The following is a 27,736-nucleotide window of genomic DNA, read 5'->3' on the forward strand; positions in this document are numbered from 1 at the left end:
AGCGATGAGTTTCTCCTTCGGGCAGTTGGCGGCAGGCGTCGTTTAAATCCCACATCGCACATCTCCTTCATTCAACATTGTTTTTTCAACATTCCCGGGAGGTTTATTTATTTCTTTACACATTTAATTCGTTCCATTTCAATTCTTTCCCATTTGTTGATATTATAACCAGAAGTCGTTTCGGGCGGTGTATAAGTCAAGGAACGTGAAAATATATTTTACTGTCTATTTGATCGAGTGTTATTGTAATCGAAACACAGATTAGTGATATAATTATAAACCGAGGTATCACCAAGTTAATTTAGTTTAAAAAAAAATTGGGGGGAAAAAAATGGTTCGTGTGGCGTTTATTCCTCTGACGTCACACGTCGTGTGGCGTTTATTCCTCTGACGTCACACGTCGTGTGGCGTTTATTCCTCTGACGTCACACGTTGTGTGGCGATTATTCCTCTGACGTCACACGTTGTGTGGATAAACAAGAGCGTGAGTTTAAATTGATGTCTTTGTCCTCTCTTTGTCCTTTATTGTGCGATAACCAACAATTTCTCATTTTGATTTATAATTTAACACCTGATTCGGACGGAGTTGGATGAGACAGTAACATGGAAGGGCCATGTGTTGGGATAAGATGGATAAATGGTCCATTTAGTTGTGTAAAGGCCAGAAAGCAAGAATGGTGCATTGTGGAGCGAACGTTTTAGGGAAGATTTTCAACGTGCGGTGAGGTTAGTGTTGTTGTTGTTGTTGTTGTTCTTACAATGATGTGCAGGAGATGATAACTTGGAGTCATTCAAACCAGTGACTGAGGGCTGCGCTTTGGGCCGGCACGACTACTACTAGGCCCCAAGGGTACAAATCACTGTTTCGTTTCAGTGTTTTATTACTCAAATGCTGCATCGTGAACGACACACCGTTCTACATTAGGTGAAACCGACAGTGATTATTAGGTCCTGTGTCAGGTCAGGTATGGGAGCATGCGCTGGAGCAGTTGGTGTTGACTGTTTCGCCAGGTGTGCTCCCCTGGACCCATTAAAAAAAAATTAAAATACAATAAAATTAGTCGCAAACCTTCTCAGGAGTTCCCTCAATCCACCGTAGTACGTGGACACTTGTGTGTCCAACATGTTCCAAAATCATGGACATCAATACGGAGTTGGTCCCCCCTTTGCTGTGAGAACAACCTGCACTCTTCTGGGAAGGTTTTCCACGAGATGATAGAACATTGCTGTGGGGATTTGCTTCCATTCAGCCACAAGAGTATTAGTGAGGTCGGGCACTGATGTTGGGCGATTAGGTTTTGCTCACAGTCAGCGTTCCAATTCATCCCAGATGTTTTCAATGGGGTTGAGGTCAGGGCTCTGTGCAGGCCAGTCAAGTTCTTCCACACCGATCTCAACAAACCATTTCTGTATTGACCTCGCTTTGTGCACGGGGACATCGTCAGGCTGAAACAGGAAAGGGCCTTCCCTAAACTGTTGCCACAAAGTTGGAAGCACAGAATCGTTTATAATGTCATTGTGTCCTGTAGCGTTAATATTTCCCTTCATTGGAACTAAGGGGTCTTGCCCGAACCATGTAAATCAACCCCAGACCATTATTCCTCCTCCACCAAAATTTACAGTTGGCACTATGCATTCGGGCAGGTGGCGTTCTCCTGGCATCCGCCAAACCCAGATTAGTCTGTCGTCCGCCAGATGGTGAAGCATGATTCATCACTCCAGAGAGCACGTTTCCACTGCTCCAGAGTCCAGTGGTGGTGAGCTTTAAACCACTCCAGCCGGTGCTTGGCATTGCACACAGTGATCTTAGGCTTGTGTTGCTCGGCCATGGAAACCCATTTCATGAAGCTCTCAAAGAACAGTGCTTGTACTGACATTGTTTCCAGAGTCAGTTTGGAACTCGCTTGTGAGTGTTACAACCGATGACGGACGATTTTTCCACGCTACATGCTTCAGCACTCGGTGGTCCCACTCTATGAGCTTGTGTGGCCTACCACTTCACAGCTGAGTTGTTGTTTCTCCGGGACGTTTCCACTTCACAATGACAGCACTTACAGTTGACCGGGGAGCTCTAGTAGGGCAGAAATTTGATGAACTGACTTGTTGGAAAGGTGCCATCCTGTGATGGGGCCTCGTTGAAAATCACTGAGCTCTTCAGTACGGCCCATTCTGCTGCCAATGTATGTCTATGGAGATTGCATGGCTATGTGCTTGATTTTATACACCTGTCAGCAATGGGTGTGGCTGAAATAGCCGAATTCACTGATTAGAAAGGGGTGTCCACATACGTTTGGTCAGGTAGTGTAATATGTGTATGTATATATATATATATATATATATATATATATATATATATATATATATATATATATATATATATATATATATATATATATATATATATATATATATATATATATATTGTTACGGATTTCAGAATCCGGTCTGATGAATGCATCCACACATCCAGGTCCTCAGACAGTTATTTCCTGATAGCATGTTCAAATTAGCCTCATCCCCGTGTCTAATGGGATCTTAAATGTGATGCATTGAGAAGGGTAAAGAATAGATCCCCTCTCTTATGGGAAGCTTTTTTCTTTACGACAGACACGTTTACACACATTTCTTTCACGAGCTCTGAAGCCCGCCCTTACATTTCCTCAACAACATTTCTTTCACGAGCTCTGAAGCCGTCCCTAACCCTAACCCTAACCCTCCCCCCAGGGAAGCATAGTTCGCTCCGACATTGTACATTGCTGCTCAGCACACTAACGGGCGTGACGACCCGGAGAAGCAAAGTTGTCATTCTTAGCGATGTGGATGCTGAGGATGACAGCGATGGCAAAAATCGAAGACTGGTTTATACCATGGGGATGACATCCCGCATCCGTCTAGGGGGTCAGCTGGGGGTGGGTGCCGCCGTGGGGGGGGGAAGCCTTTGAAGTGATGGAAGGGAAGCGTGCACCAGAGATGGACTTGACAAGGCGCCACCAGGTTTTAGAGGAGGGAGACTTCAAAGTTCATTCTTGAGATTGGACAGATGTCGTTTTCTGGCTCTCCTGAGAGTGGACACACACATGTTGTGGGCCTTGTGGAATGATCTGAGTTTGCCTTCGGTTGGATTTGCCTTCCAGTAATAGAATGTAAGTTGTTTTAAAGGAACAGCCTCACCACAGGACTCGGTGTACCAAGCCAAAAACTGACTCCCCCGGCCCCCGCACGGAGTGGGGTGGAGGGAAAGCGTGAGGGAACGATGGGTAAGGTAACTAAAGACGAGATGGGATGAATCTGTGCATAAGAGAGAGCAGGTTTATGTGGAAGAATTCTCAGGCTGAATCAATATCCGCAGTGGTAGATATGGGAGACCAGTCCTGAAGTGTAAAAAAAAAAACCCCAAAATAACCCACGATTACGTGAAGCATCAATGTAGAAACATGTCACATTTTATAGACCACGATGGCACGGGGTCCATGAATATGCGGATATCGAATCGGTGAATGTTGGGGTTCCACAGCATATATATATATATATATATATATATATATATATATATATATATATATATATATATATATATATATATATATATATATATATATATATATATATATATATATATATATATATATATATATATATATATATATTGTTGCAGATTCGCGCCCGCCGGCGTGCGGACGGCCACGTAACTCGAATCGCGGCACGTCGCCCACCGGACGGACAATCCAGTCGTGACCCTCTCGGACTAACGCCGGGAACCAGTCACGGGTGGACCTTTCGGTCTCACCGCGATCGAGCCAATCGGCCCCCGCGTGGGATAGGGTTGCTCGCCAAATTCGACCTACCTAAGTACCCACACGGAGGGTAGACCGGGCGATCGCACCTCGCCGCAGGTCGACTTCGGACACGGGCCACTTAAGCGACCCGTTCCGTACTATCGGGATAACCGAGCGGTGTTATTCGTCGACCTCGACGGTTCGATTAATTATCGGGCGTATTCAGCCCACTACCAACCCTTTACGTGAAGCAAGATGAGGATTCAATGAAAGAAATGACGAAGCGAAGCGGGAAACAGTTCAACACAAAGCACATTTATTCGCGCTGAACGGAAAGCACACATATTCAATTCCACCAAAAGCACATAGAAAAGGAAAAGAAACACAATGCAATTTTACACAAAAAGCAAATGCGACAATGCAGATCTAATTCCGATTACGCGAGCACACGGCAACACTTATACAATTTTACTTCACAGACGGCGCCGACAACACATACCCAAAACCAAGAAAAAGAACACCCTCAAAGATGAGGCGGGCCTGAGGCCGAGACAGGGTCGGGCCTTCCCGTCTGGTGATGAGACACGGAGCGGCGATGGTGCCTCAACTCCGCGGGCCTCGTGGGCAGTGTCTGGTAGGGGGTGGGAAAGGGGCCCCCTTGGTCGCACTATCTCAGCGCGGGGGGAAACAGGAGGGGGTTGCTGATGCTCGGGGTATAGAGGATTTCTACTCTGCCTCGAGTCCCGCGACGAGCGTCTCCACCTCGGCCAGGTCGCGCCGTCGGCCTCCCTGGTGTGCAGCTCCCGGCACAACGCGAGCACCCCCTCGTCTGCCCTCGCCGCCTCTCCACAGCTCCGTCCCCTTTGCTCCGACTCCAACGCACACGACGACGACCAACTCCTTCTTGCTTCTTCTTCCCAACTCCACCGACTGCGAAGTCTTAACTCTCTCGACTGACGAACGCGGTCGCTTATATAAGCCCCGTGGCTTCGCTCTCTCATCTTTGACCCCCTGCCTTCGACCTTTCACCTCGCTCCCCATTGGCCCGAGAAAAAGTGGGCGTGAATGCTTTTTGATCCATAAATTTGCATATAGCGATCGCCCTCCAACGCCCTGGAGGCGAGGCCAAATCGCCCCTCGCTCACCGATTGGACGGAACAAAAGTGGGCGTGTGTCGTTTTTGATCCGTTTTTGAAGTGGAAAATCCGTGGTTTTGTACACGCTGTTCGGCGCGCGCCCTGCACGAGTCCAACACCGGTACCCACAAGCGGCGCAAGAACGGTGGCGATGCGACGGTTGCGAGGTGTGACGTGAAGCGGCGCCACGGTGGGTGGTTGATGTTGTGGTTGGTGGTGGTAACAATGGCGGTTGGTCCAAAATAAAGATAGTAAAAGAAAAACGGCTATCCTGAAGAGTCGCAGCACGCATGAATAACATTTATTCCCACTAGACAACGGGTTTGGGCCTAACTACACATATACTTACGGAGATATCTCACCTAAGGGACCTGAATGGTGGTTTGCGAATTTGGTAACCACAACAATATATTGTTACGGCTGTGGAAATTCGCATTACACCATAAAGGACCCTCAGGTGAGATATCTTCATAGGTACATGTGTAGTTAGCCCAAACCCGTTGTATGGAGGGAATTTATGTGATCCATTCGGGCTGCGATCCTTTGAGTTAGCCATTTTTCTGTTCTATCTTTTATTTCAAACACAACATTTCAACAACCACGCCATCCCCATCACAGCGCCAACCACACTGCAACCACGCCACCTCCACCATCTACGCTACTACATCTTCGCCACGATGTCTGCTTCCGAACGGCAAACAAAGGCGCAAAGGATGGAACTGCGAGGATGCGCAGGTTTTCCCGCCTGTTTCTTCCGGTTGAGTTCTCCGCGCTCGGTGTGGGGGAGGTGCAATCCGAGCCGGGGGTCAAAGGTGAGAAAAGGTGGGGGCCTCTTTTTGGGGAATAATTCTCTGGCCCAGAGCCAAAAACTGACTCCCCCGGCCCCCGCACGGAGTGGGGTGGAGGGAAAGCGTGAGGGAACGCCCTTTTCGGGAACCCTCTCGAAAGAAGGTGGAGCCGGGAATGGGGCGGGGCGAAGGGCGGAGCCCCGCGCGATAAAAGACGGACACGGGCGGGCGCGCTAGAGCTTCCTCTTTCGCCTCTTCCTCTTGAGCGCTTCCACTTCCGCCTCTTCTTGGTCGTCTTGGCTGGTGGTCTGGTTGGTCTTCGGGAAGAGGTCCTGCGCCCGCGCCTTGGCGAGCGGCCCTGTCACAAAGGCACGGATGGGAGACGCGGCAGTGCCCGTTGCGAGGTGGACCTGTGCGTCCGGACGGGGAGTGCCGGAGAGGGTTCGCCGGCCGCGAGAGAGGTCAGGGCCAGGCGCGACCATGCTGACGGTCGCGGGAGAGGGACTCACCAGACACAAAAGGGAAGTCGCGACTTCTTTCTTTCTTTTCTTTGCGGTTTTGGTGTGAATGTCCGTGGGTGGTGCCAGTCTGGCTAAAGGCCCAGTCACACCTTGACGTTTTAGCCAGCTTATGCCGATTTTTGGAAAATTTGTCTAAAACGCTGGTACACGTCGAATACGTTATGGGTAAGTTTTGATAACATTGAGAGCACGCTGAAAAACACTGCCATACGTCGTCGTACGCTGGGTTTAAACGTTGTACTTTTCGGTTGTCCTCAAATTTTCCATGCTTGAAATTTTAAGACTTATCCCAGCGTATGACTCACACGTTCCGCATAACGCTGGCCATAAGTTGAAGGCATGTCACGCGATTGTTGACACACGTTGAGGCACGTTACTTGTAAGTTACTCATAAGTCGAAACACGTCGAGGTAATGCTTTGCGTACCCGAAACTTATTTCTAACCTACGAGTTACGTGTTGTACTCACGTTACGTGATCGGTGACACACGTTACTTGTAAGGTGCTCATAAGTCGAAACACATCAAGGTAATGGTTAACGTCAGTGTTCCAGACTCCCTGTTTTTTTTTTTTTTTAGTTTTTTTTTTTCTTCCTTCCTTCGGTATGATGGTGATTTTGACACTTCGATTTCTAGTGCGGTTATAATATAATATAATTAATAGGCTTCCGCTCAACGATTTAAATCATAACCGCACTGTACACTGAACACCGTCATACCGAAGAAAAAAAAACACGGGAGTCTGGAACACTGACGCTAACCATTACCTTGACTTGTTTCGACTTATGAGTACCTTACAAGTAACGTGTGTCGATGTGTGTCAACGATCGCATATCGTGCGTACAACTTATTCCCATCGCATGCGGAGCGTGTGTCATACGGCAAGTACGTCGTAAAATTTTCAACATGTTTAAAATTACAAGACGTACTCCACTTACTACGACGTATGATAGCGTACTTTAGCGTTCTATTCACACATACCAAACTTACCCATACCGTATTCGACGTGCGCCAGCGTTTTAGACGCATTTTTCAGAGGTCGGCATATGCTGGCAAGATCGCCAAGGTGTGACTGCGATGTTGACACTTCCATTTCTGCGGCGGTTATGATTTAAATCGTTGTGCGGCAGCCTTTTCATAAGCTACGCCACGTGATCGTCGGCGATGCGTGCAGCGCGCTATGCATAAGTTACACTACCGTTGGGCATAGGTTGTGAAGGCCGACAACAGGTTCAGCATTCGTTGGTATAAGTTATCTATAACACAACGAAACGTTCTGTGTCTGTTACTAATACGTTATGCAAAAGACCAAGTCGTTATGAATACGTCCGAATCTTTAAAAAAAAAAACATCAAAAGTTCAACGTAAGCCAGCGTTTTACATACATTTTAATACGTTGCCATCGCTGGCTAAAACGTCAAGGTGTGACTGGGCCTTAAAGTAGAACTGTTTTAAGTGTTGCCATGTGTACGCGTATTCGGTTGTAGCTCTGCATCGTTTCTTTTGTTACATTTGCTTTTTGTGCATAATTGTTTTAACTGTTATATGTGCATTTTTGACTGTATGGCTGCATATACGTGCTTGTCTGTGTGTGTATGGCTGTATATACGTGCTTGTCTGTATATGTGCATTTTTGACTGTATGGCTGTATATACGTGCTTGTGTGTGTGTGTGTGTGTGTGTGTGTGTGTGTGTGTGTGTGTGTGTGTGTGTGTGTGTGTGTGTGTGTGTGTGTCAGTGTGTGTGTGTGTGTGTGTGTGTGTGTGTGTGTGTGTGTGTGTGTGTGTGTGTGTGTGTGTGAGTGTGTGTGTGTGTGTGTGTGTGTGTGTGTGAATAAAGTGCTTGCATGTTGAACTGTGCCCGTTTCGCTTCGTCTTTTCTTTAATTGAATCTCCATCTTACTTCACGTAAAGGGTTGGTCGTGGGCTAAATACGCCCAATAATTAATCGAACCGTCGAGGTTGACGATAACACCGCTCGGTTATCCCGATAGCACGGAACGGGCCGCCCAAGCGGCTCGTGTCCGGAGTCGACCTGTGGCGAGGTACGATCGCCCGGTTTACCATCCGCGTGGATACTTAGGTAGGTCAAGTTTGGCGAACAACCCTATCCTATGCGGGTGGCCGATTGGCACGATTGTGCTGAGGTTGAAAGGCCTACCCGTGACTGGCTCCGGACAATAGTTCCCGGAGGGTCACGACTGAATTGTCCGTCCGGTGGACGACGTGCCGCGATTCTAGTTTCGTTGCCGTCCGCACGCCGGCGGGCGCGAATTCGCAACAATATTATATATATATATATATATATATATATATATATATATATATATATATATATATATATATATATATATATATATATATGTATATGTATATATATGTATATATATAATATTGTTGCGGATTCGCGCCCGCCGGCGTGCTGACGGCCACGTAACTCGAATCGCGGCACGTCGCCCACCGGACGGACAATCCAGTCGTGACCCTCTCGGACTAATGCCGGGAACCAGTCACGGGTGGACCTTTCGGTCTCACCGCGATCGAGCCAATCAGCCCCCGCGTGGGATAGGGTTGCTCGCCAAATTCGACCTACCTAAGTACCCACACGGAGGGTAGACCGGGCGATCGCACCTCGCCGCAGGTCGACTTCGGACACGGGCCACTTAAGCGACCCGTTCCGTACTATCGGGATAACCGAGCGGTGTTATCGTCGGCCTCGACGGTTCGATTAATTATCGGGCGTATTCAGCCCACTACCAACCCTTTACGTGAAGCAAGATGAGGATTCAATGAAAGAAATGACGAAGCGAAGCGGGAAACAGTTCAACACAAAGCACATTTATTCGCGATGAACGGAAAGCACACATATTCAATTCCACCAAAAGCACATAGAAAAGAAAAACACAATGCAATTTACACAAAAAGCAAATGCGACAATGCAGATCTAATACCGATTACGCGAGCACACGGCAACACTTATACAATTTTACTTCACAGACTGCGCCGACAACACATACCCAAAACCAAGGAAAAGAACACCCTCAAAGATGAGGCGGGCCTGAGGCCGAGACCGGGTCGGGCCTACCCGTCTGGTGATGAGACGCGGAGCGGCGATGGTGCCTCAACTCCGCGGGCCTCGCGGACAGTGTCTGGTAGGGGGTGGGAAAGGGGCCCCCTTGGTCGCACTATCTCAGGGCGGGGGAAACAGGAGGGGGTTGCTGATGCTCGGGGTATAGAGGATTTCCACTCTGCCTCGAGTCCCGCGACGAGCGTCTCCACCTCGGCCAGGTCGCGCCGTCGGCCTCCCTGGTGTGCAGCTCCCTGCACGACGCGAGCACCCCCTCGTCTGCCCTCGCCGCCTCTCCACAGCTCCGTCCCCTCCGTTCCGACTCCAACGCACACGACGACGACCAACTCCTTCTTGCTTCTTCTTCCCAACTCCACCGCCCGCGAAGTCTTAACTCTTCTTCACTTGACTGACGAACGCGGTCGCTTTTATAAGCCCCGTGGCTTCGCTCTCTCATCTTTGACCCCCTCCCTTCGACCTTTCACCTCGCTCCCCATTGGCCCGAGAAAAAGTGGGCGTGAATGCTTTTTGATCCATAAATTTGCATATATCGATCGCCCTCCAACGCCCTGGGGGCGGGGCCAAATCGCCCCTCGCTCACCGATTGGACGGAACAAAAGTGGGCGTGTGTCGTTTTTGATCCGTTTTTGAAGTGGAAAATCCGTGGTTTTGTACACGCTATTCGGCGCGCGCCCTGCACGAGTCCAACACCGGTACCCACAAGCGGCGCAAGAACGGTGGCAATGCGACGGTTGCGAGGTGTGACGTGAAGCGGCGCCGCGGTGGGTGGTTGATGTTGTGGTTGGTGGTGGTAACAATGGCGGTTGGTCCAAAATAAAGATAGTAAAAGAAAAACGGCTATCCTGAAGAGTCGCAGCACGCATAAATGACATGTATTCCCACTAGACAACGGGTTTGGGCCTAACTACACATATACTTGCCGAGATATCTCACCTAAGGGACCTGAATGGTGGTTTGCGAATTTGGTAACCACAACACTATATTATATATTATATTATATATATATATATATATATATATATATATATATATATATATATATGTATTGTTACGAATTTACGCCCGCCCGGCGTGCGAGTGACCGCATTAATTAATAACGGCCGCTCGCCCACCGAACGGACAATTCAGTCGTGACTTTCTGGAACAACGCCAGAAACCAGTCACGGGTGAGTTTTTAATCCCACCACGGCCCAGTCCGTATTTTACCCGCGCGAAATAGGGTCAATCGCCGAATATCGATATACCTAAGTACCCGCGCGGGTAACCTACCGAGGGACCGTACCTCGGTGAAGGCCTGCTTGGACACGAACCGCTTAAGCGGTCCGTTCCGTTCTGGGATAACCAAGCGAGTATTATCGCCAGACCTCGCCGGACCCGATTCTATTTAACGGTTATTTAAAAACCCACTACTATTCCGAGAAACAACATGGCAGTTCAATAAGGAGAAAATGACACGAAGAACGGGGTAACATTCACACAAGCACATTTATTTACTACACAGATGCACATATACAAACAATCATGCAGTCAATGGGGGAAGGGGACAAGACACGAGCAAGGTAAAAACACTACAACCGACTATAAGCAATTATCAATGTACAGTCACTTACACAGTTTTACTTTGCAAGGCACGGCGCCACAACATTCATTCAAAGAAAAGCAGGAAAGACCCCATCAAAGGCAATGGGGTCAGACTGGACCTCTTGGGTCTTTATGGCGTGGGACTTGGCAGACCGAACGAGTCCCACGAGATTGTTGCAGGTTACCTGCACCCTCGTGGTCACTGGCTTGGGCGACCCGTGATGTTCCTTCCCCACGGCGGCTAGCGTAGCCGCGGTTGAGCCCAGGCCCTGCTCAGAGGCCGGCAAGCTCTCTCTGGCTCTCTCCACACGAGTGCGCGGTTTGCGCGACACAGCAGGTAAGGCTGCTCCTCCAGCTCGCGTCCCTTCCGCGGCGTCCAGCGGCCACAACTCCAGCAACCACCGAGAGAGAGACCGAACGCCCGAGAGAGAGAACGAATGCTCCGTGTGCCCTTTTTATTACTCAGGCCCCGCCCCTCCGCTCTCGCCCCGCCCTCCTTCCAGAACTTGCGAGAACCTTCCCGAACGAAGCGTTTTCCCGCCAAATCGTGGGCGCTCCCTCGCCGGTGTGGTTGCCTTCTTCCACGCCGGGCGGAATTCACCGTGGTGGCACCATTCGTCCGGGGGAAGGGGGGAACAGGGGCCGCCTGCTTTCCCTCGACGAAGGCCAGGCCTCTAGCAACCGTGTGCTGAGGTGGAAATGCGGTGGTGTGGTTATGAGGGTTGTGGTTAAGGTGATCAGGAGGTGTGGTTTGTTGAGAGGCGCGTGTGCTTGTGGTGGTGGAAGGACGGTGGGTCTGAAGCGGTTGTTTGAGAGCGATGGTGGTGGTGGTCCATAATAACGATAGGGAAAGAAAAACGGCTATCTGAAGATTCACAGCCCTGTCCACACGGATAAAGCCCATTAAACAACGGTGGGGAACTCTAACTGAACACTGACTTATCGGCATAACTAACTCAGGACCTATATGGTGTTCTGCAAATTTCCACAGCCGTAACAATATATATATATATATATATATATATATATATATATATATATATATATATATATATATATATATATATATATATATATATATATATATATATATATATATATATATATATTGTTGCGGATTCGCACCCGCCGGCGTGCGAGCGGCCACGTAACTCGAATCGCGGCACGTCGCCCACCGGACGGACAATCCCGTCGTGACCCTCTCGGACTAACGCCGGGAACTAGTCACGGGTGGGCCTTTCGGCCTCACCACGATCGTGCCAATCGGCCCCCCGCGTGGGATAGGGTTGTTTGCCAAATTCGACCTACCTAAGTACCCACACTGAGGGTAGACCGGGCGATCGCACCTCGCCGCAGGTCGACTTCGGACACGGGCCACTTTAAGCGACCCGTTCCGTACTATCGGGATAACCGAGCGGTGTTATCGTCAACCTCGACGGTTCGATTAATTATTGGGCGTATTTAGCCCACGACCAACCCTTTACGTGAAGTAAGATGGAGATTCAATTAAAGAAAAGACGAAGCGAAACGGGAAAAACAGTTCAACATAAAGCACATTTATTCCGCGGCAAACGGAAAGCACACATATACAATCACAACAATTATGCACCAAAAGCAAATGTAAAAGTAACACGACAATTCTGCACAAAAAGCAAATGCAACAAAAGAGACACAATGCAGATCTACTACCGACTACGCGAGCACACGGCAACACTTAAACAGTTTTACTTCACAGACGGCGCCGACAACACATATACTCCAAAGAAAAAGAAAAAGGGGCCACCCTCAACGATAAGGGGGCAGCCGGGCCTGGGGCCGAGACCGCGTCGAGCCTACCCGTCTGATGATGAGCCGCAAAATGGTGGCGGCGCCCCGACTCCGCGGGCCTCGCTGGCACTGCCTGGAATGGGGTGGGAACGGGGCCCCCTTCTCACACTATCTCAGCGCGGGGGGAAACAGGGGGGGGGTTGTTGATGCTCGGGGGAAAGAGGATATCTGGCTGGCTTGGGTCCCGCGACGAGCGACTCCACTGCGACCTCGACCGCGTTCCCGGCCTCCCCTCTCCGCAGCTCCCCGACTCTGACACGAGTGCAGACCTCCACAAAGCTTCTTGGCTTCTCCAGCCTCTCCGGACCCCGACAGACACTCTCTCGACTGATTTCGCCGCCGCCACAACTCTCCAACTCTTTCCTCTTCTCAACAACTCTCCAACTCTTTCCTCTTCTCAACAACTCTTCAACTCTTCTCAACTCTCAACTCTTCAACTCTTCCCAACTGCCTCGATTCGCTCCGCGCTCGGTGCTTTATAGTCCGACAGGAGAAATCATATGCAGATTTTTGGATCAGGAACGGCTCGGGGGCGGAGCCACGTTCCCCCATTGGACGGAGGAAAAGTGGGCGTGAATCATTCTTGATCCGCGAATCTGCATATAGCGATTATACTCCGACGCGCCTGGAGGCGGGGCCAAATCGCCCCACGCTCGCTGATAGGACGGAACAGAAGTGGGCGTGAATCATTCTTGATCCGATTTCTCGGAAAGGCTGGTGTTTTTGCACCCGCTGCTCGGTGCGCGCCCTGTACGAGTCCAGTATCGGTGCCCACAAGCGGCGCGGGAATGGCGGTGATGCGATGGTTGCGAGGGCGAGATGTGACGGTATGGTCGTGGCTGTTGGCGTTGTTGTCATTGTGAAGCGGCGTTGCGGTTGGTGGTTGTTGTGTGAAAGCGGTTGTGGAGAAGGTGGATGTTGTGAAGGCGGTTCTGGAGAAGGTGGCTGTGGTTGTCGAGATGCGGTTGGTGGTGGTTGTGGTGGTAGTAATGGCGGTTGGTCCAAAATAAAGATAGTAAAAGAAAAACGGCTATCTAAAAGGGTCGCAGCCCGAATGAATGACATTTATTCCCTCTAAACAACGGGTTTGGGCTAACTACACATATACTTACAGAGATATCTCACCTACGGGACCTGAATGGTGGTTTGCGAATTTCGTCAACCACAACAATATATATATAATATATATATATATATATATATATATATATATATATATATATATATATATATATATATATATATATATATATATCCTGTCAAAAATGACGGGTTGGAATTATTTTATTTAAAATATTCAAGGAGACTGGAAGTTATGATGTTTCGTAGCGAGAAAATACATTATTTTAAAAGACTACATGTACAAATGTGATTCTGTTTTCTTTATCTTCTGTGATGTTTCGTTTTGACGGTACAGCCTCGACGGTACAGATCGTGAGCGTGCCACAGTCTGAAGCCTCAGCCTAGCGTCGGGTGTGCTTATATCTTCTTTAATTTTTAAACATCCTACAGACGTAAATGAACACTCGATTTACTCTGCATGCATTACACATCATGTGCAGTGAAATTCACCTCCTTGTGCCTTGTATTGATTGTAATTTTTAAAAAACGTTTCTCTACACTGCCCTTGAGGCTCGGTTTGCAAGTCACCGTCTACAATTCTAATAAAAGAGACGTAATTACTCTTTTATTAAAAATGTTTTTGATTTTTTTTTTAATCCTCAAAAATAGAGCATAATGAACACACAGTGGTGTTAAAAGATTGGCCTTTGAAACCATACTCAAATCATCCTTATGAAAGTGGGACAGACAAATATACACTGTGTTTTATATCGGTAGATAAAATATAATTAAACAAACGTGCTACATCTATCTCCTTGCAACAAACTTACCCCTATCCCTATTCTCCCTCTTTTACTGCTATCCCTCTTCTCCCTTCTACCTCTTTTTCCCTTTATCCCTCTTTTCCCCCTTATCACTATTTCCCCCTTAATCCTCTTTTTTTCCTCTTATCCCTCTTTCTTCACTTCTCCCTCTTCTCCTCCCTTATTCCTCCTCCTCTCCCCTATCGCTCCTTTCCCTCCTCACTCTTATGGCTATCACCCTCCACACAATTTACCCTTTCTCCCCTATCCTTGCCCTTACCCCTTATTCCCATTTCCCCACCCTTAGATACACCCTACGCTTTGCCCTCACCCCCACATTCTGCTATGTCCTCCCCTCCACCCTCAGTCGATGTTCCCAGTCAGACATATTTTCCTTGAAATGAACCTCCTTCCCTTGTTTCTAACCCCTCACCCCAGAGTGAGGATGAGTGATTATGACCTGGTCATCGCAACCCCTCTGAAAATGAAAGGATGCAAAACATTAGGGTGAGATTGAATGTCTTCTTCTTTCTTTACTTATTCTTGTTTCTATAACAAACAATTGGCGGTCGGTACAGTAGTTCTATTATCGATTCCTAAAAGTTAGTTACACACAAGAACACGGTTCATCACAATTCTGTGCTAGAAATCGGTTTCACTGACATGACGAGAAGCCATTCGCCGTTTGTCATCACAGAGACAATCAGTGAGGATCGTGTGATGTGTCGACCCCGGTACTCCCACCATGTCGTGTTGTGTCGACAAACAATGCATGGTGGAAGTAGCCCAGCATACGGTACTTGTGTCCCAGGAAGCCATAATTGGATTGATATTTATAACGTTGCCAACGAACACGATATCCTGACATTTGTGATGAGATGTGGCAATCGTTAACCGTTCAACAATCGATCATGGAAACGCATTTCAGGTTCAGATTCGAAAGACCAAAAGGAAAATGTTTTAACGATCGATGGTTTTACATTTTAAACAATTAACATGTTGGTTATTAACCTTGTACAGGACACCACTCGATTCAGAGCAGTGTTGTTGTCATTGTTTGTGTTTATCCTGATTATGTATTTATGGAAATGATTCTTGTTTAATATTTTTGACACTCATCTCAGGCTCGTGGATGAAGGAGGTTTTATATACCTCGTGCAGGGTAGTCATTGGTACACGGTGTACATTTACATGAACTGCGAGGACATTAGTAAACGATGGACAAACACACATGGTATTTGGGATTTGAAGCTGGCTTCCTCCCCATGATGAGCCAGGATTCAGACTGGGAATGCTAACAGACCAACCCAAGGAATTGTTAAGCATTTTAAAGCATGTTGATGTTGATGTGATTGTTTTATCCAGGCGGAAGAAGCGCAACAAGAAGCAGAAAAAGGAAGATGTGGATGAAGAGCATTTGGACATCGTGGGTATGAGCGTGGTTAAGTGATGGTTCTCATTTGGAGATTGTGGGTATTAATGTGTTTGTTTTTTTATGTTAAAGGCTCCAGCCATGGACTATACATTCCACATTGAGGCCAAGCCTTAAATATAAGAATTGAATGGATACAAAAGTGAAGAAAGAGAGAATAGTCGAAGAGTTTTTGAGGAAGTAAAAAAATCTGCTTTTTGAAAAAGGGAAGTTGGAAGTGTTTGGAAAGACATGAGAAGGTAAAGAGTTCCAGAGTTTGGCAGTGGAGGGTAAGAAACAAACATCATGATGGCCCACCCTTGAGTTGCCAATGGCCACACAATAACCATGTGATGTAGTGACTTGTCGAGTACTTTGTGGTCTCGCTAATGGCAGAGGGAGACAAGCAGAAACCAAAGTAATATCGACAGGGAAAGGAAAGAGAGCCAACTTTGTGGAGTAATTTGAGAGGGTCGAGTTTTGAGATCAGATTGGGAGAGTTGATATAAAGTCGGATTACGGTTTTAGAAACATTAAACTTAACTTGATTACATTTTCCCCACTGGGAAATCTCATCCAAATCCGAATTTAAAGAGGTGGTTGTGATGAAACGAGATGTAGATCGAGTGAGGGAAGACGGGGTAAACGGGAAAGACGTGGAGGAATGTAATGTCGAGTCATCAGCACACGAGTGTATTTGGTTATTTGTAGAAGAAAGATGGTCATTTATAAAGAAGGAAGAGTGTTGGAGACAGAACAGAAACCTGAGGGACACCGCTGTTGATGTGGAAGGGGGGAGATGTTGAACCATCAACAATTGGACATCACCTGTAGATATTGCCTTGCGGAAGCCGTATTGATGGTCAGATAGAAGACTGTGAGATTCAAGATGCTTGCAGAAATGGGAATTGAAAAGACATTCAAAGACTTTGGAAACAGTAGAAGTCAGAGCAATAGGACAATAGTTGGAAGGGCTTGAAGGATCACCCTTCTTTGTAATCCGTTGTACTTAGCATGTTTCCGGAAAAGAGAAGTTTGGGTTTTTAAACAAAAACTAAACGGAAGAGCAAGCACGGGTGCAAGTTCTGAAGCACATTCCTTCAAGACCCAACGAGGAATATCATCTTGTCCATATGCGTTGGTTGTGTCCAGAGAGAGGAGTACTTTTTTGACTGCATGAAAAGAGATCAGAGTTCGGGGCATAGGATTGGTAAGGGGTGCATCAGGGGGAGTTGATTGTTGGAGTCTTCCATTGTGGAATTATTGTAGAAAAGAGAACCAAAAAGACCAGTCGTAGATACTGCAATAGTATCATCAGAACGGAACAACAGAGGAAAGGTAGAGCGACAGAAGTTGTTGGGGATAGTTTCAGCTAAGGACCAGAAAGAAATATTATTGGAAGAAGAGGAGAGGTTGTCACATTTATTTTCGATAGAAGAATGCTTCGCCTCATGACTAGCATGTTTGCAGTGATTTCTGGCAGATATGAAAGCTTGAATGCGAGTCGGAGGAAGAAGAGTTTTCCCACGTCCGATGTGCGGCATCCTCTGCCCGAATGACCGCAGAGCAGGAATTATTGAACCACGAATTGGTAGGAGAGATAGATTTGAAAGAGAAGGGGATATAAGCCTCCAATCCTGCAACAATACCCTCAGCTATACGTTCAGCAGAGATACAGGCAATGTCCGAGGAGAGGTAGTCGTCTTTCCAGGGAAAGTCAGAAAAGAAGTTTCGTAAACCAGTCCAGTCAGTGCTAGTGAAACGCCAATACTGGCATTTAGTCGGAGCAGTGGGATGAGAAAGAATGGTGGTAAGATCTTTACAAGATCGTGGTCAGAAGAACCAATTGGAGGTGAAATTGTGTGGCTGCAGTGTAACGGATTGGAGGTGAAGAGCAAATCCAAAGTATTGATCATGTGGTCATGACGATCTGGGATATAGGTAGGGTGGGTGATAATTTGTTCCAAATCATGAAGAATGGAAAATGTAAGAGCTTCAACTCACCCAAGATCCGTGTGGGAAGGTTTCAGCCACTCCCTGCGGTGTACATTGAAGTCTCCGAAATAAAGGAACTCTGTTTAAGGGTGTTCGGATGTCATGGCCTCATGGCAGGAATTCAGACAGTCAAATAAAGTTACAAAGTTTGTAGAGTTGGGAGAGCAGTAAGTGAAACAGGGAAAAATGATGATGATGGTCGGGAGACAAATTTTAAACCAGATGACGTCAAAGTTTGGAGAGTCAAGGTCCACAAGGCGTAAAATAGGGGTGTTGATGTTGGAACAAACACAGACTCCTCCATTGAAGTGGAATGCTGAGTGAAAGTTGCGGTTCAAAATGTTAAAGGAATTAACAAGAACATCATGTGACAATTGGGTCTCTGAGATATGAGGAGAGGTATTTGCTAGGTGATGTTCAATAGAGGAGAGATTCGAAGAAAGACCACGAATGTTGGTGAAATGAATTGAAAAAGAGTCATGTTGATTCAAAAGGCAAGGGTCTTGGGAGGGACTGATACTACTACTGCCTGACCCCCCCCCCTTTCATTCTAGGGACCATTAACTTTTTGGACTTTATCATATTTAATTGGAGGTTTCTGAGGAAACGAGAGGAAATAGAAATGAAAGAGAGAGAATGTAAAGGTATGGAGTGAAAATGAGTAAGAAAAGTGGAGATGATTAAAAGTGCATGATATTTGCAATATAGAGAGAATATAGCTCACCCGGTAGTTTTAGTTTGCGTGAGACAGAAAGTGAGACCAGCATTCCTGACATGGAGAGTAAGATGGTTCTGGATACCACTTTAATGCTCCTCAGTCTGAATGGTCGTACTACCCTGAGCGGTTGCTGTCCTCAACCTACTACCTAGAAAGTTGATTGATGGTTCTCATTTGGAGATCGTGGGTATTAATGCGGTCGTTTAAGTGATGGGTTAAAACATACAAATTAAATAAACACTTCATTTCTAAGACACCACGATAGATACTCATCAACATAAATTGATACGTGCTGTCAGCCATTGATCAATGAGGATGTATTTATTTATTTTTCCACAATATAAATATCCCCCCCCGCCCTCTTTTTACCCCCATTAACCCTACCTATCTCACCCCTCTAACCTGTGGGTGACTGTATTTCTTCCCCTCCTCTCCTCTTCTTCTTCATTCATCCCCTTGCTTTTGTTGCATATGCCTGTTTCCTCACCATGATCACGTGGCCTGCCATTTCGCTCTTCCATGAGCCTCAATTTTCTTATTTAAACGAACGTAAACATGAACAGAAAGTAGTTTTGTCGACGCGCGGTGCTTATTATATTTGTTGAATGCAAATATAAAGGTTATTATGCAAGGATTTGAGAATGGAATTCATGAGATTGAGATGTAGACATGTTTTGTACAATGAAAGGGTTTAGGGAACCCTTTGCTCATCGCGGGGCACTGAGGAGCATTCAAAGGAGCTCGCTCGATGCCTCGAAGCCGGATGCAGGCATCTCTTCCGACACTGGGAAGGAATCACAAATTGAAAATTCCATAAACATTCGGCACATTCGTCATCTCGGAATGGTGTCGGTGACGCTGCGATTCGTCCTATCGAGATCTGTCTCACCGATCGTTGGTTGACCAGTGGGAGCAATACGCGAGTCGATTCCGTATCCGTGTTGCTATTCTGAGTAAAATGCACTTTCAACAAGGAAAACTTTGTAAAAATGGAATTTCTTGTGCTATTATAAGAAACTGCTTTTCAAACACACGTTTTCATCGATTGATTGAGCATGTTGTACACTTTGAGAGAAACAGTGAATTAACTCGTGGATACCTCGAAGATCATGAAACTGGGATATTCTTTGAGGTTTATCATGAAAGAGATTCGAAGTGCATCGTTGTGAGATTATCATGATTTTCGTATACAGAGTCAAGGCTCGTGAAGGAGCTAGTATGGACGGATCAGGACAAAAGCAGCAGTAGAGAGAGAGGGGTAGAAACACCAACAGCAGAGTTCAAGGACAAGATAGAGGGAGACTTGGACAAACAATGTGCGTGGGGAGGGATGGGGTGCAGGAGAGGATGCGTGGCTATACAAGATGGATACAGAAGGAAAATCGCAGGAAGGAAAACTGGGAATTTGGAAGGAGGTGGGGGGTGGGGGGTGTAGCTAACGAGAGTAGAACATATCATGCTCTTGGATTGGAGACGATCGGAGATGGTGGTGAACAGTTGTCTTGAAGACCTGGAGGGAAGAATGACAATGAAAATGTGGAAGTTGGTTCCACAGGTGGGGAAAAAGAGGAATGAAAGAGTGGAGGTGAGCAGTGATCCCGTATTTTGGGAGTTTCACCAGAAGAGTGTTGATGGGGGACCGTGTGAGCCCTGCAGAAACATGGGGGGGGGGGGGAACAAGGAACAAAAAGATTGTGACAACATGATACCTGTAGTTGTTTTAGTGAGTTTGTGTTATTGCTTCATCACATGATGTCATGAGCTCATCTCTGTGATTACAGCCGGTTGGTGGGCTGTTCGAACGATTGACGAGGTGACGGGTACTATTGCCATGGAGATGAAGGAGAGGTCCTTCTTGCATGCCTTGGACAACGGTCTGTTCACACTTGGAGCTCCACACACAGGTTCTCCATACTTTCACCAACAAGCACTCGTTATTCTTTACAGGGGCATTTATCATTAAGAAGGAGGGTGAGAACTTGTGTATAGTTAGTGAACTATTTAATCACAAAGTTGTCGGTAAAAATGCAAACTGATGATGTCACAGTGACTGCATTAAAAGAGATGTAATCAGACACGGAGCATAGGGAGGCCCAAAGTCATCAGACTCGATGGTGTAACAGTTAGAGCGTCCACTCTGAGTCTAGGAGGTCAGGGATTCAAACCCCATCCGAGTCATACCAAAGACTTAAAAAAAGAGTACGCGCTGCTTGCTTGCTTGACGCTCCACATTTAAAAGCACAGAGTACTGATCAGACAACCATAGGTTGGTAATAATAGCGCAACCTTTGATGGGCTGAATGGCTTCCTCCTGCGTCGAAGTTCCTTGCAAGGAAATTCGTTACAAAGTACTATGAAGAGTACCTGTCCCCAGTGACGGGAAAAGTTTAAAGAAAAAAAAGAGCAGTTAATCTATCAATTTAAATTATTTCATGGACTTTAAAAAGGTTAATTGTGTTGCACTCTTGCTTTCACTCTTAGCCAAAGCTCTGAGCTACTTATACTGTTGTGGGGCCGGGTGTCGGCGGCGAGCACGGCCGCTCGGTGGAGCAATAGAGTCGGCTCCACCGAACACCCGGAATCGAGATCGTGCTTCTCGGAGAACTCCGAAAGGCACGGGTCCCTGACAGGACCGTGGTCGCTAATATTTCGACGGCGTGAGGTAGGGTCCACTTGTCTAACTCCAATTTACCTAAGTACTCACGTCGTCCAACTACCGGGGAAACCACACCCTCGGCTGACTCGGCTGAGTCGCGGGAAACGGCTCAGATCTGGTGTAACCGAGCAGAGTTACCAGAGCCGCGCTGGACCAAATGAACAATTTGTCGCTTCGCTATTTCCCAACACGCACCGTGCTAAGCCAATGAAGGAAACACAGAAACGAGCTGATACATTCAACAAAAGGGATATTTATTTACAATAGGGAATAATCGGGATGGGAGACACAGAGCAGAGTTACAACCGAATATATTCCAATGTACAATAACGCAAGCACTTAACATTTCTACTAAGACAAGACAGGCCTGCACACAGACACACACACCTAAAAAGAAAATGGACCCGCTGGGTCTTTATTCGGCTCTCCAGCCGGTAAGGATAGTTTGGCTGGGAGTCAGAACGGCTGGCTACCTGGCTGCGAGTGCGTGGCTGGTCGTCCACACCTTCCCGGAGCACCAGTCGCCAAAGACAGACCAGGGCAGCCGAACCCAGAGGAGGCGAGGCGAGGTGATCTCCCATGATGAGATGGTCGACCTCTTGTAGTTCTGTGCCAGACGAGACGCCTCGGATGCGTGCGATACAGTCAGACGCAGACCAGACCGAAGCGCGCTCGAGCAGACGGGGAGCAATTATTCGTTCTTTTTTCTTTCGTTGTCCTTTTCGGGCACGGTCCGCTCATCCGTGGCCTGCTCTCATTGGGCGGACCGCGTGTCGCGGCTCCTCCTTCTTGCAAAGGTCCGCCCCGGCTCTGGTCTGCTCGTCGCCCATTGGCCGGAAACTGACGCATACCCTTATTTGGCGCCAGGCCAGAATGAAACGCTTCGTGAGTGCGAAGAGCGCGGACAATGCCACGAGCAGAGTGTCAGGAGGGAGCGAAGGTGTTGTTGTAGTTGTAAGTGATGTAAAAAAATGTAAAACAAAGCCCTGACTATCAAAATAACTCCTCAGCGCACAAACATTTAATTCCTATTAGACTAGGGACGGGACCCTAAATAGAAACACGTACGTACCAATATAACTGATCTATAGGACCTGGCTGTTGTGTGTTCATGGCTTCCAGATTCGCAACAATACCACCCACCACAAAATGGTGGTGCAACATCAGGTGGCGGATATTCAATTTATCTATAAAGAGGTCAAAATATCCTGCTTGCGAAACACAATTTTGGCATCTCCCCTCCCTCTCTCTCTATATGTCCATGCTCTATCCTTTTTAAATGTTGATCGTCAAGCAAAGAAACAACACACACCATATTTAAAGTTTTTGATATAACTAATGACTTGGCCAGGATTTGAAACTTCAACCTCCCATACTCAGAGCGGGCGCTCTAACTCTTCATGAGTTACGTCGAGTCCACAGAATATTAAATTTAACTTTATTTTGGAACTCTTTGAAGTTTATTACTAAACGTTATTTCAATGTCAAAATGCTAAGTGGAGGTTTTTATTTAATTAAATGATCACCTTGCACTGCAACCTTTGTTCGAAGACTCAGCATAGATTACTGTTATTTACAATACTGACATGGTTTGTTCAACTTTGTGATCATGCTCATATACTCTGTCGCAGAGTGTTGGTGCTGCTGAAGCAGCTTCCTGTGTGAGGGTTACACTGGGTGGTTTTCCATTGAATTCCCAGCAGTAGTTCAGGCAGGAATTTGGCCACGGTGCCAACGATAGCTCGCCTATTCTTCGCGAATGACTCTGTGGGGATTTTTAGAGTCCACCAACTAATGTCGGTAGATGGGACGCCCAGTTTAATGTCCATCTGAGGGACAACACACACACACACACACACACACACACACACACACACACACACACACACACACACACACACACACACACACACACACACACACACTCTAATGAATCACCCTGCTTCTAAAACACTGGGATGACTGTTTATAGATGGTTTGGGATTCAAACCCAGGCTAGACAGCTGAGAGGTGATTGTACGTACCTCGAGGCCACCTCGTCAGCCCAGGTCCTATCTTAACACACCGTTGGTAAACAAACTGCGATTCCATGTTGTATTTATACGTTTAAAATTTGTCTTGTTTGGCATTAAGCGTTGCTTCTGGTTGAATGTTGAGCTTTGCCAGGAAACGGCAGACAGCCAAACTCAAAAACACACGGACAGACAGCACACTTCGCATTATATAATAGATAAAGTGACAGTGATGTCGAATTGATAACGTTAGCGAACTCAAACAGCATTTGGAATCATTGACTGCTTGTAATGCACGATCTGATGTGAGAAATAAGTTTGTAAAATGCTGCGAGAACATGGAACCGGAACAAATGTAACGATGTCATAGAATGTGAATGTAGATGGTACAAAAACCAAAGGTGGCGCATGACATTTCACCTGTGTCTTGATTTACAACTGAGATTGGCGTTCTCTTCCCGATTCTGCACTTCCTTTTACCACAGATCATGAGGGGCCCTCACAACCGGAACAGCTCACTGCAGTGAAGCTTTCCGACAGCAGGTGATGTCGTCACTTCCTCACCTCAACGTCTTATTGACCTCATCCTACCTCCTCCCCAAATTACCTCCTTATGGATCTCATTCCCCCCGCCCCACCCCTCGTCCTCGGGCCCAGCGACTCCACATTCCAAACTGTTTCCGTATTGTCTAGCCCCTGAGGAATTTGTTCACCCCTTGCCTCTCGTATCCTTCAAACCCATCACGTGCTTTCTTCTCTCCCTCGTAGGATCGCCCTGAAGTCTGGGTACGGGAAGTTTCTGGGCGTCCAATCAGATGGTGTCGTGCAGGCGAAGGCCGATGCTATTGGACCCAGAGAGCAGTGGGAGCCTGTGTTCCAAGATGTGAGACATTTTTGTTGTGCTTTGGAGATTTCATTTTTACCTGACATGACCTCGACCCTTTGACCTCTTGATGCCAAAATCTAATCGGTTCATCTTTGCATCGTAATATATACCTATACCAAGTTTGGGCTAAATCCCATCACTGGTTCACAAGTTAGCACAGTAACAGATTTGTTTTAACCTAACATGACCTCTGACCTTTGACCTCTTGACCCCCAAAATCTAATCAGTTCATCGTTACATCATTACACATACTTGTATCAAGTTTGGTTAAAATCCAATCGCTGGTTCAGAAGTTAGCGCAGTAACAGATTTTTTTTTTTTACTTAACATGACCTCTGACCTTTGATGTTGAGAATGTTGAGGATGTTGAGGTCGTGGAGAGATTCACTTACCTTGGCAGTGGTATTCATGTCTCTGCTGGCTGTGAGTCAGAGGTCAATAGACGTATGGGTCGTGCTTGGGGAGTCATGGATTCACTGGATCATGGGGTGTGGCGCTGCCGGTACCTGTGCGGGAGGACGAAAGTCCGAGTCTTCAGGTCCTTGGTGCTTCCAGTCTTGCTCTATGGATGTGAGACTTGGACTCTGACCAGGGATCTGAGACGGAGACTTAATTCCTTTGGTACCAGGTCTCTTCGGAGAATCCTTGGCTATCGCTGGTCGGACTTTGTGTCCAACGAGCGGTTGCTGAGAGAGACTCGGATGAGATTTGTTACCTGCATAGTCCATGAGCGTCAGCTGCGGCTGTATGGACATGTGGCTCGTTTTCCTGATGCTGATCCTGCTCACCAGGTTCTCTCAGAGAAGGAGTCTTGTGAGTGGAGGAGGCCAATGGGCCGACCATGTGCCTCATGGTTGCAGAAGGTTGATCGGCATCTCAAGGAGATGGGGATGGGCCAGGCATCTGCCTGGGGGATGGCCAGACGGAGGCCCCTGGACTACCGGCCGAAAGTGGACGCAGCGACGTGCTGCTCTGGCGCATGCTCCCATATCTGAACTGACCTAACCTTTGACCTCTTGACCCCAAAATTTAATCAGTTCATTGTTACATCATGATACATACTTGTATTAAGTTTGGGCTAAATCCCATCACTGGTTCACAAGTTAGCGCTGTAACAGAATTTTTACCGAATATGATCTTTGACCTCTTGACCCCAAAATATAATCGGTTCATCTTTGCGTCATTATCCATACTTGTACCAAGTTTGACTTCGAGCCCTTCAGTCATTGTTGAGTTTATCGTAATAACTAAAATGTATCATCGACGGACAGACAACCCGAACATGTAGTCGATGGAGGCCGACATAAAAAAGCCGACTCTGCTATGCATTATTCAGTGCAGTAATTAAAGTTGCAGTATTGTCCTGTTTTTACGCAATGTTCATCAAACGACCAACAAATCAACCTCAAACACACCGTGGTTAATAATGCAACGTACAGACGAGACGACCATACATAGATTATTCATCTTACTGATTGGAGTCGAGTTGTTGAGCTTCACCTTTGATATGTGAGTTCACATTGTCGCAGATTCCAAGTTCTGTGAACTGCCTCGTAGCGCCAGCCTCTACGGCCATGCTGCTATTTTAGCCTTGACGTGGTTGTGCTCGAGGGTATGAGGGTCGTGTCTGAATCGTTTCTGCTGCCACCCATTCAGGGAAAGCTGGCACTGCTGGCTTCCAATGGCTACTTCGTGTCCTGTAACGAGGAGGAGGATATCGTGGCCAGAAGCAAGACCGCAAAGGAGGATGAGATGATAAAGGTTACCATGTTCATAATTCTAACCCGAACCTTTCCTTTGCTCTTCAATTAACCTGTTTTGCTTTTTCTACCTCTCATTTTATTTCAACACAAATGTTATCCAATTCACCAGCATTCCCCCAAAAACAGTAATTGCATTTATCGTTAACTTCACCATGTACGTTTGTCAAGGTCATTGTGCCGTACGACAGATCCGATCGAGTGCCGAACGTATTCACAAACCCAAGGATGGACTTGCAGATGAAGACCGAGGCAGCGTGTCGCAATGTGAAGTCAATTATGTGTATGTTTGGTCAATCCTCCACTGTGGGATACTTTGTGTTCACCTGATCAATTCCCCCTCTCCTCCCCTTTCCTTCTCACATGGGCCGGCCGCAATGGTAATAACACAACTTCGGTAAACTTCACTCTCTCAGGCGGAAATTTCAGAGCTTCCAAGATCGCCGGCTGCGCTTGAACAAGGGGCACCATAAGGAGATTAAACGTGCTCGTGCTGGAGGAAGCCTACATGAGGTGCTACTGGACAGGTCAGCACTGAGCGGGGCAGCACGTGACAATGTAATTTGGATGCTTACCCATCAGTTTAGTGTGGAGTACGTTTGGCGTGTTTGGGACGAGTTTGTAATTGTGTGGTTCTGTTTGGTTTGGTGTGCAGCGAATACATTTATGACATCAGAACACTGGGTGGAAGACCTTTGGACTGATTGGCTGTTGTGTTCTTTTCCAGGCGTTCCAAAATGAAATCCGACAGATACTGCAAGATCTGACCGATGAAGATGGATTTGGAACATATCGGTTGGTTTATAGCTCAATTTGATTCCCAAATGTGGATCTTCTACGGATTTTCATCATCGAGTTCTCCTATGGAAACACGTCGGGTCAAAGTGTGCACTTTCTGCCACAGAGTACCAAGTGCTTAATTCTTTACCACTATGGGCCGAGGAAGGATGAATTCGAAATTCCCACCATTACTCGAAAAGGATTCTGTGCTAAGAGTAACGTGCATGAAGCGCGTTCGTCCGATTGTAAAACGGAGTCTTCAGTCGTGCGGTTTTGCGGGGAGTTCTTGTGTCGTATCGGACACTGAAATCGATATGACCCGCCATTGTGTGTTTGGGTGTTCATTTAGTGAGCACACTAATTGTTTCGTGCTTTTCTTACTTTGACTTATTGAGATGAGTCTTGTTTTTCATAGGATGGGATGTCTGGAGATTGAACGATGTCGTGTGAGGGCTGCATTGCGGTTGACTGCCATTTGGTGCAAAACGAGGAAGGAGAGGAGTGTTTACCTGTTGGATTCCCTGAAACAGTTTGAGAATGGACTGCTCAGCTGTTTATTATATTGACGAGGATGGACACGATATGCTTGCACATGATTCTTACCAATGCCATTGTGACGTGGAATCGGAGTGACAAAGTTCCTTTTGTTAATGCATTCACTCTCCACCACACAAAACGTAAGTGGACCAATTCCACCTGGAATTTCAATTATATGTGCTTGCGGATGGATCCCTTGGACACTCGGGTGATGCTCGTTCAAACAAGTGGCTCAGGTGTAACTCCACGACTCTACTCCCCTCTAGTACTGCCTGTGTCCTGCTCATCTCTCTTGTTATGGGATGTGAAAGCAAACCCTTCCTTTAGACACAATGAATCTTCACTAATATACTTCCTTCCACTCCAATTGATGGGTGTCCCATTAAAAATTACCCAGATGCC

At 46.9% G+C, this 27,736-nt stretch overlaps 1 protein-coding gene across 3 annotated transcripts; it reads left to right on the top strand.

The window, feature by feature from the left end:
- Window positions 1–396: 396 nt before the first annotated feature.
- Window positions 397–27,736, top strand: FRG1 (FSHD region gene 1). 3 transcript variants are annotated; one of them, XM_085858507.1, is made up of 11 exons: window positions 397–484; window positions 15,018–15,086; window positions 15,945–16,009; window positions 20,485–20,607; window positions 23,857–23,914; window positions 24,140–24,254; window positions 25,914–26,018; window positions 26,209–26,300; window positions 26,434–26,544; window positions 26,745–26,812; window positions 27,213–27,736. In XM_085858507.1, exons 2-10 carry the CDS (start codon window positions 15,025–15,027, stop codon window positions 26,782–26,784), a joined length of 771 nt encoding a protein of 256 aa, XP_085714633.1. In that variant the 5' UTR covers window positions 397–484; window positions 15,018–15,024; the 3' UTR covers window positions 26,785–26,812; window positions 27,213–27,736. The 3 variants fall into 3 exon arrangements, with proteins under 3 accessions (XP_085714633.1, XP_085714634.1, XP_085714632.1); XM_085858508.1 differs by lacking the exon at window positions 397–484 and adding an exon at window positions 491–726; XM_085858506.1 differs by lacking the exon at window positions 397–484 and adding an exon at window positions 503–721.

This window comes from Eptatretus burgeri, chromosome 15 (assembly GCF_056783735.1).
Source record: "Eptatretus burgeri isolate ZD-2024b chromosome 15, Ebu_testis_v1, whole genome shotgun sequence".
Classification (NCBI taxonomy): Eukaryota; Metazoa; Chordata; class Myxini; order Myxiniformes; family Myxinidae; genus Eptatretus; species Eptatretus burgeri.

Excerpts from the sequence above, each read along its gene's own strand:
- FRG1 (XM_085858506.1), top strand. The coding sequence starts at position 675 with ATGGTGCATTGTGGAGCGAACGTTTTAGGGAAGATTTTCAACGTGCG. Across the intron at positions 16,010-20,484 it reads AGAGCATTTGGACATCGTGG|CCGGTTGGTGGGCTGTTCGA; the intron begins GTATGAGCGTGG and ends CTGTGATTACAG. Across the intron at positions 26,545-26,744 it reads CATGAGGTGCTACTGGACAG|GCGTTCCAAAATGAAATCCG; the intron begins GTCAGCACTGAG and ends GTTCTTTTCCAG.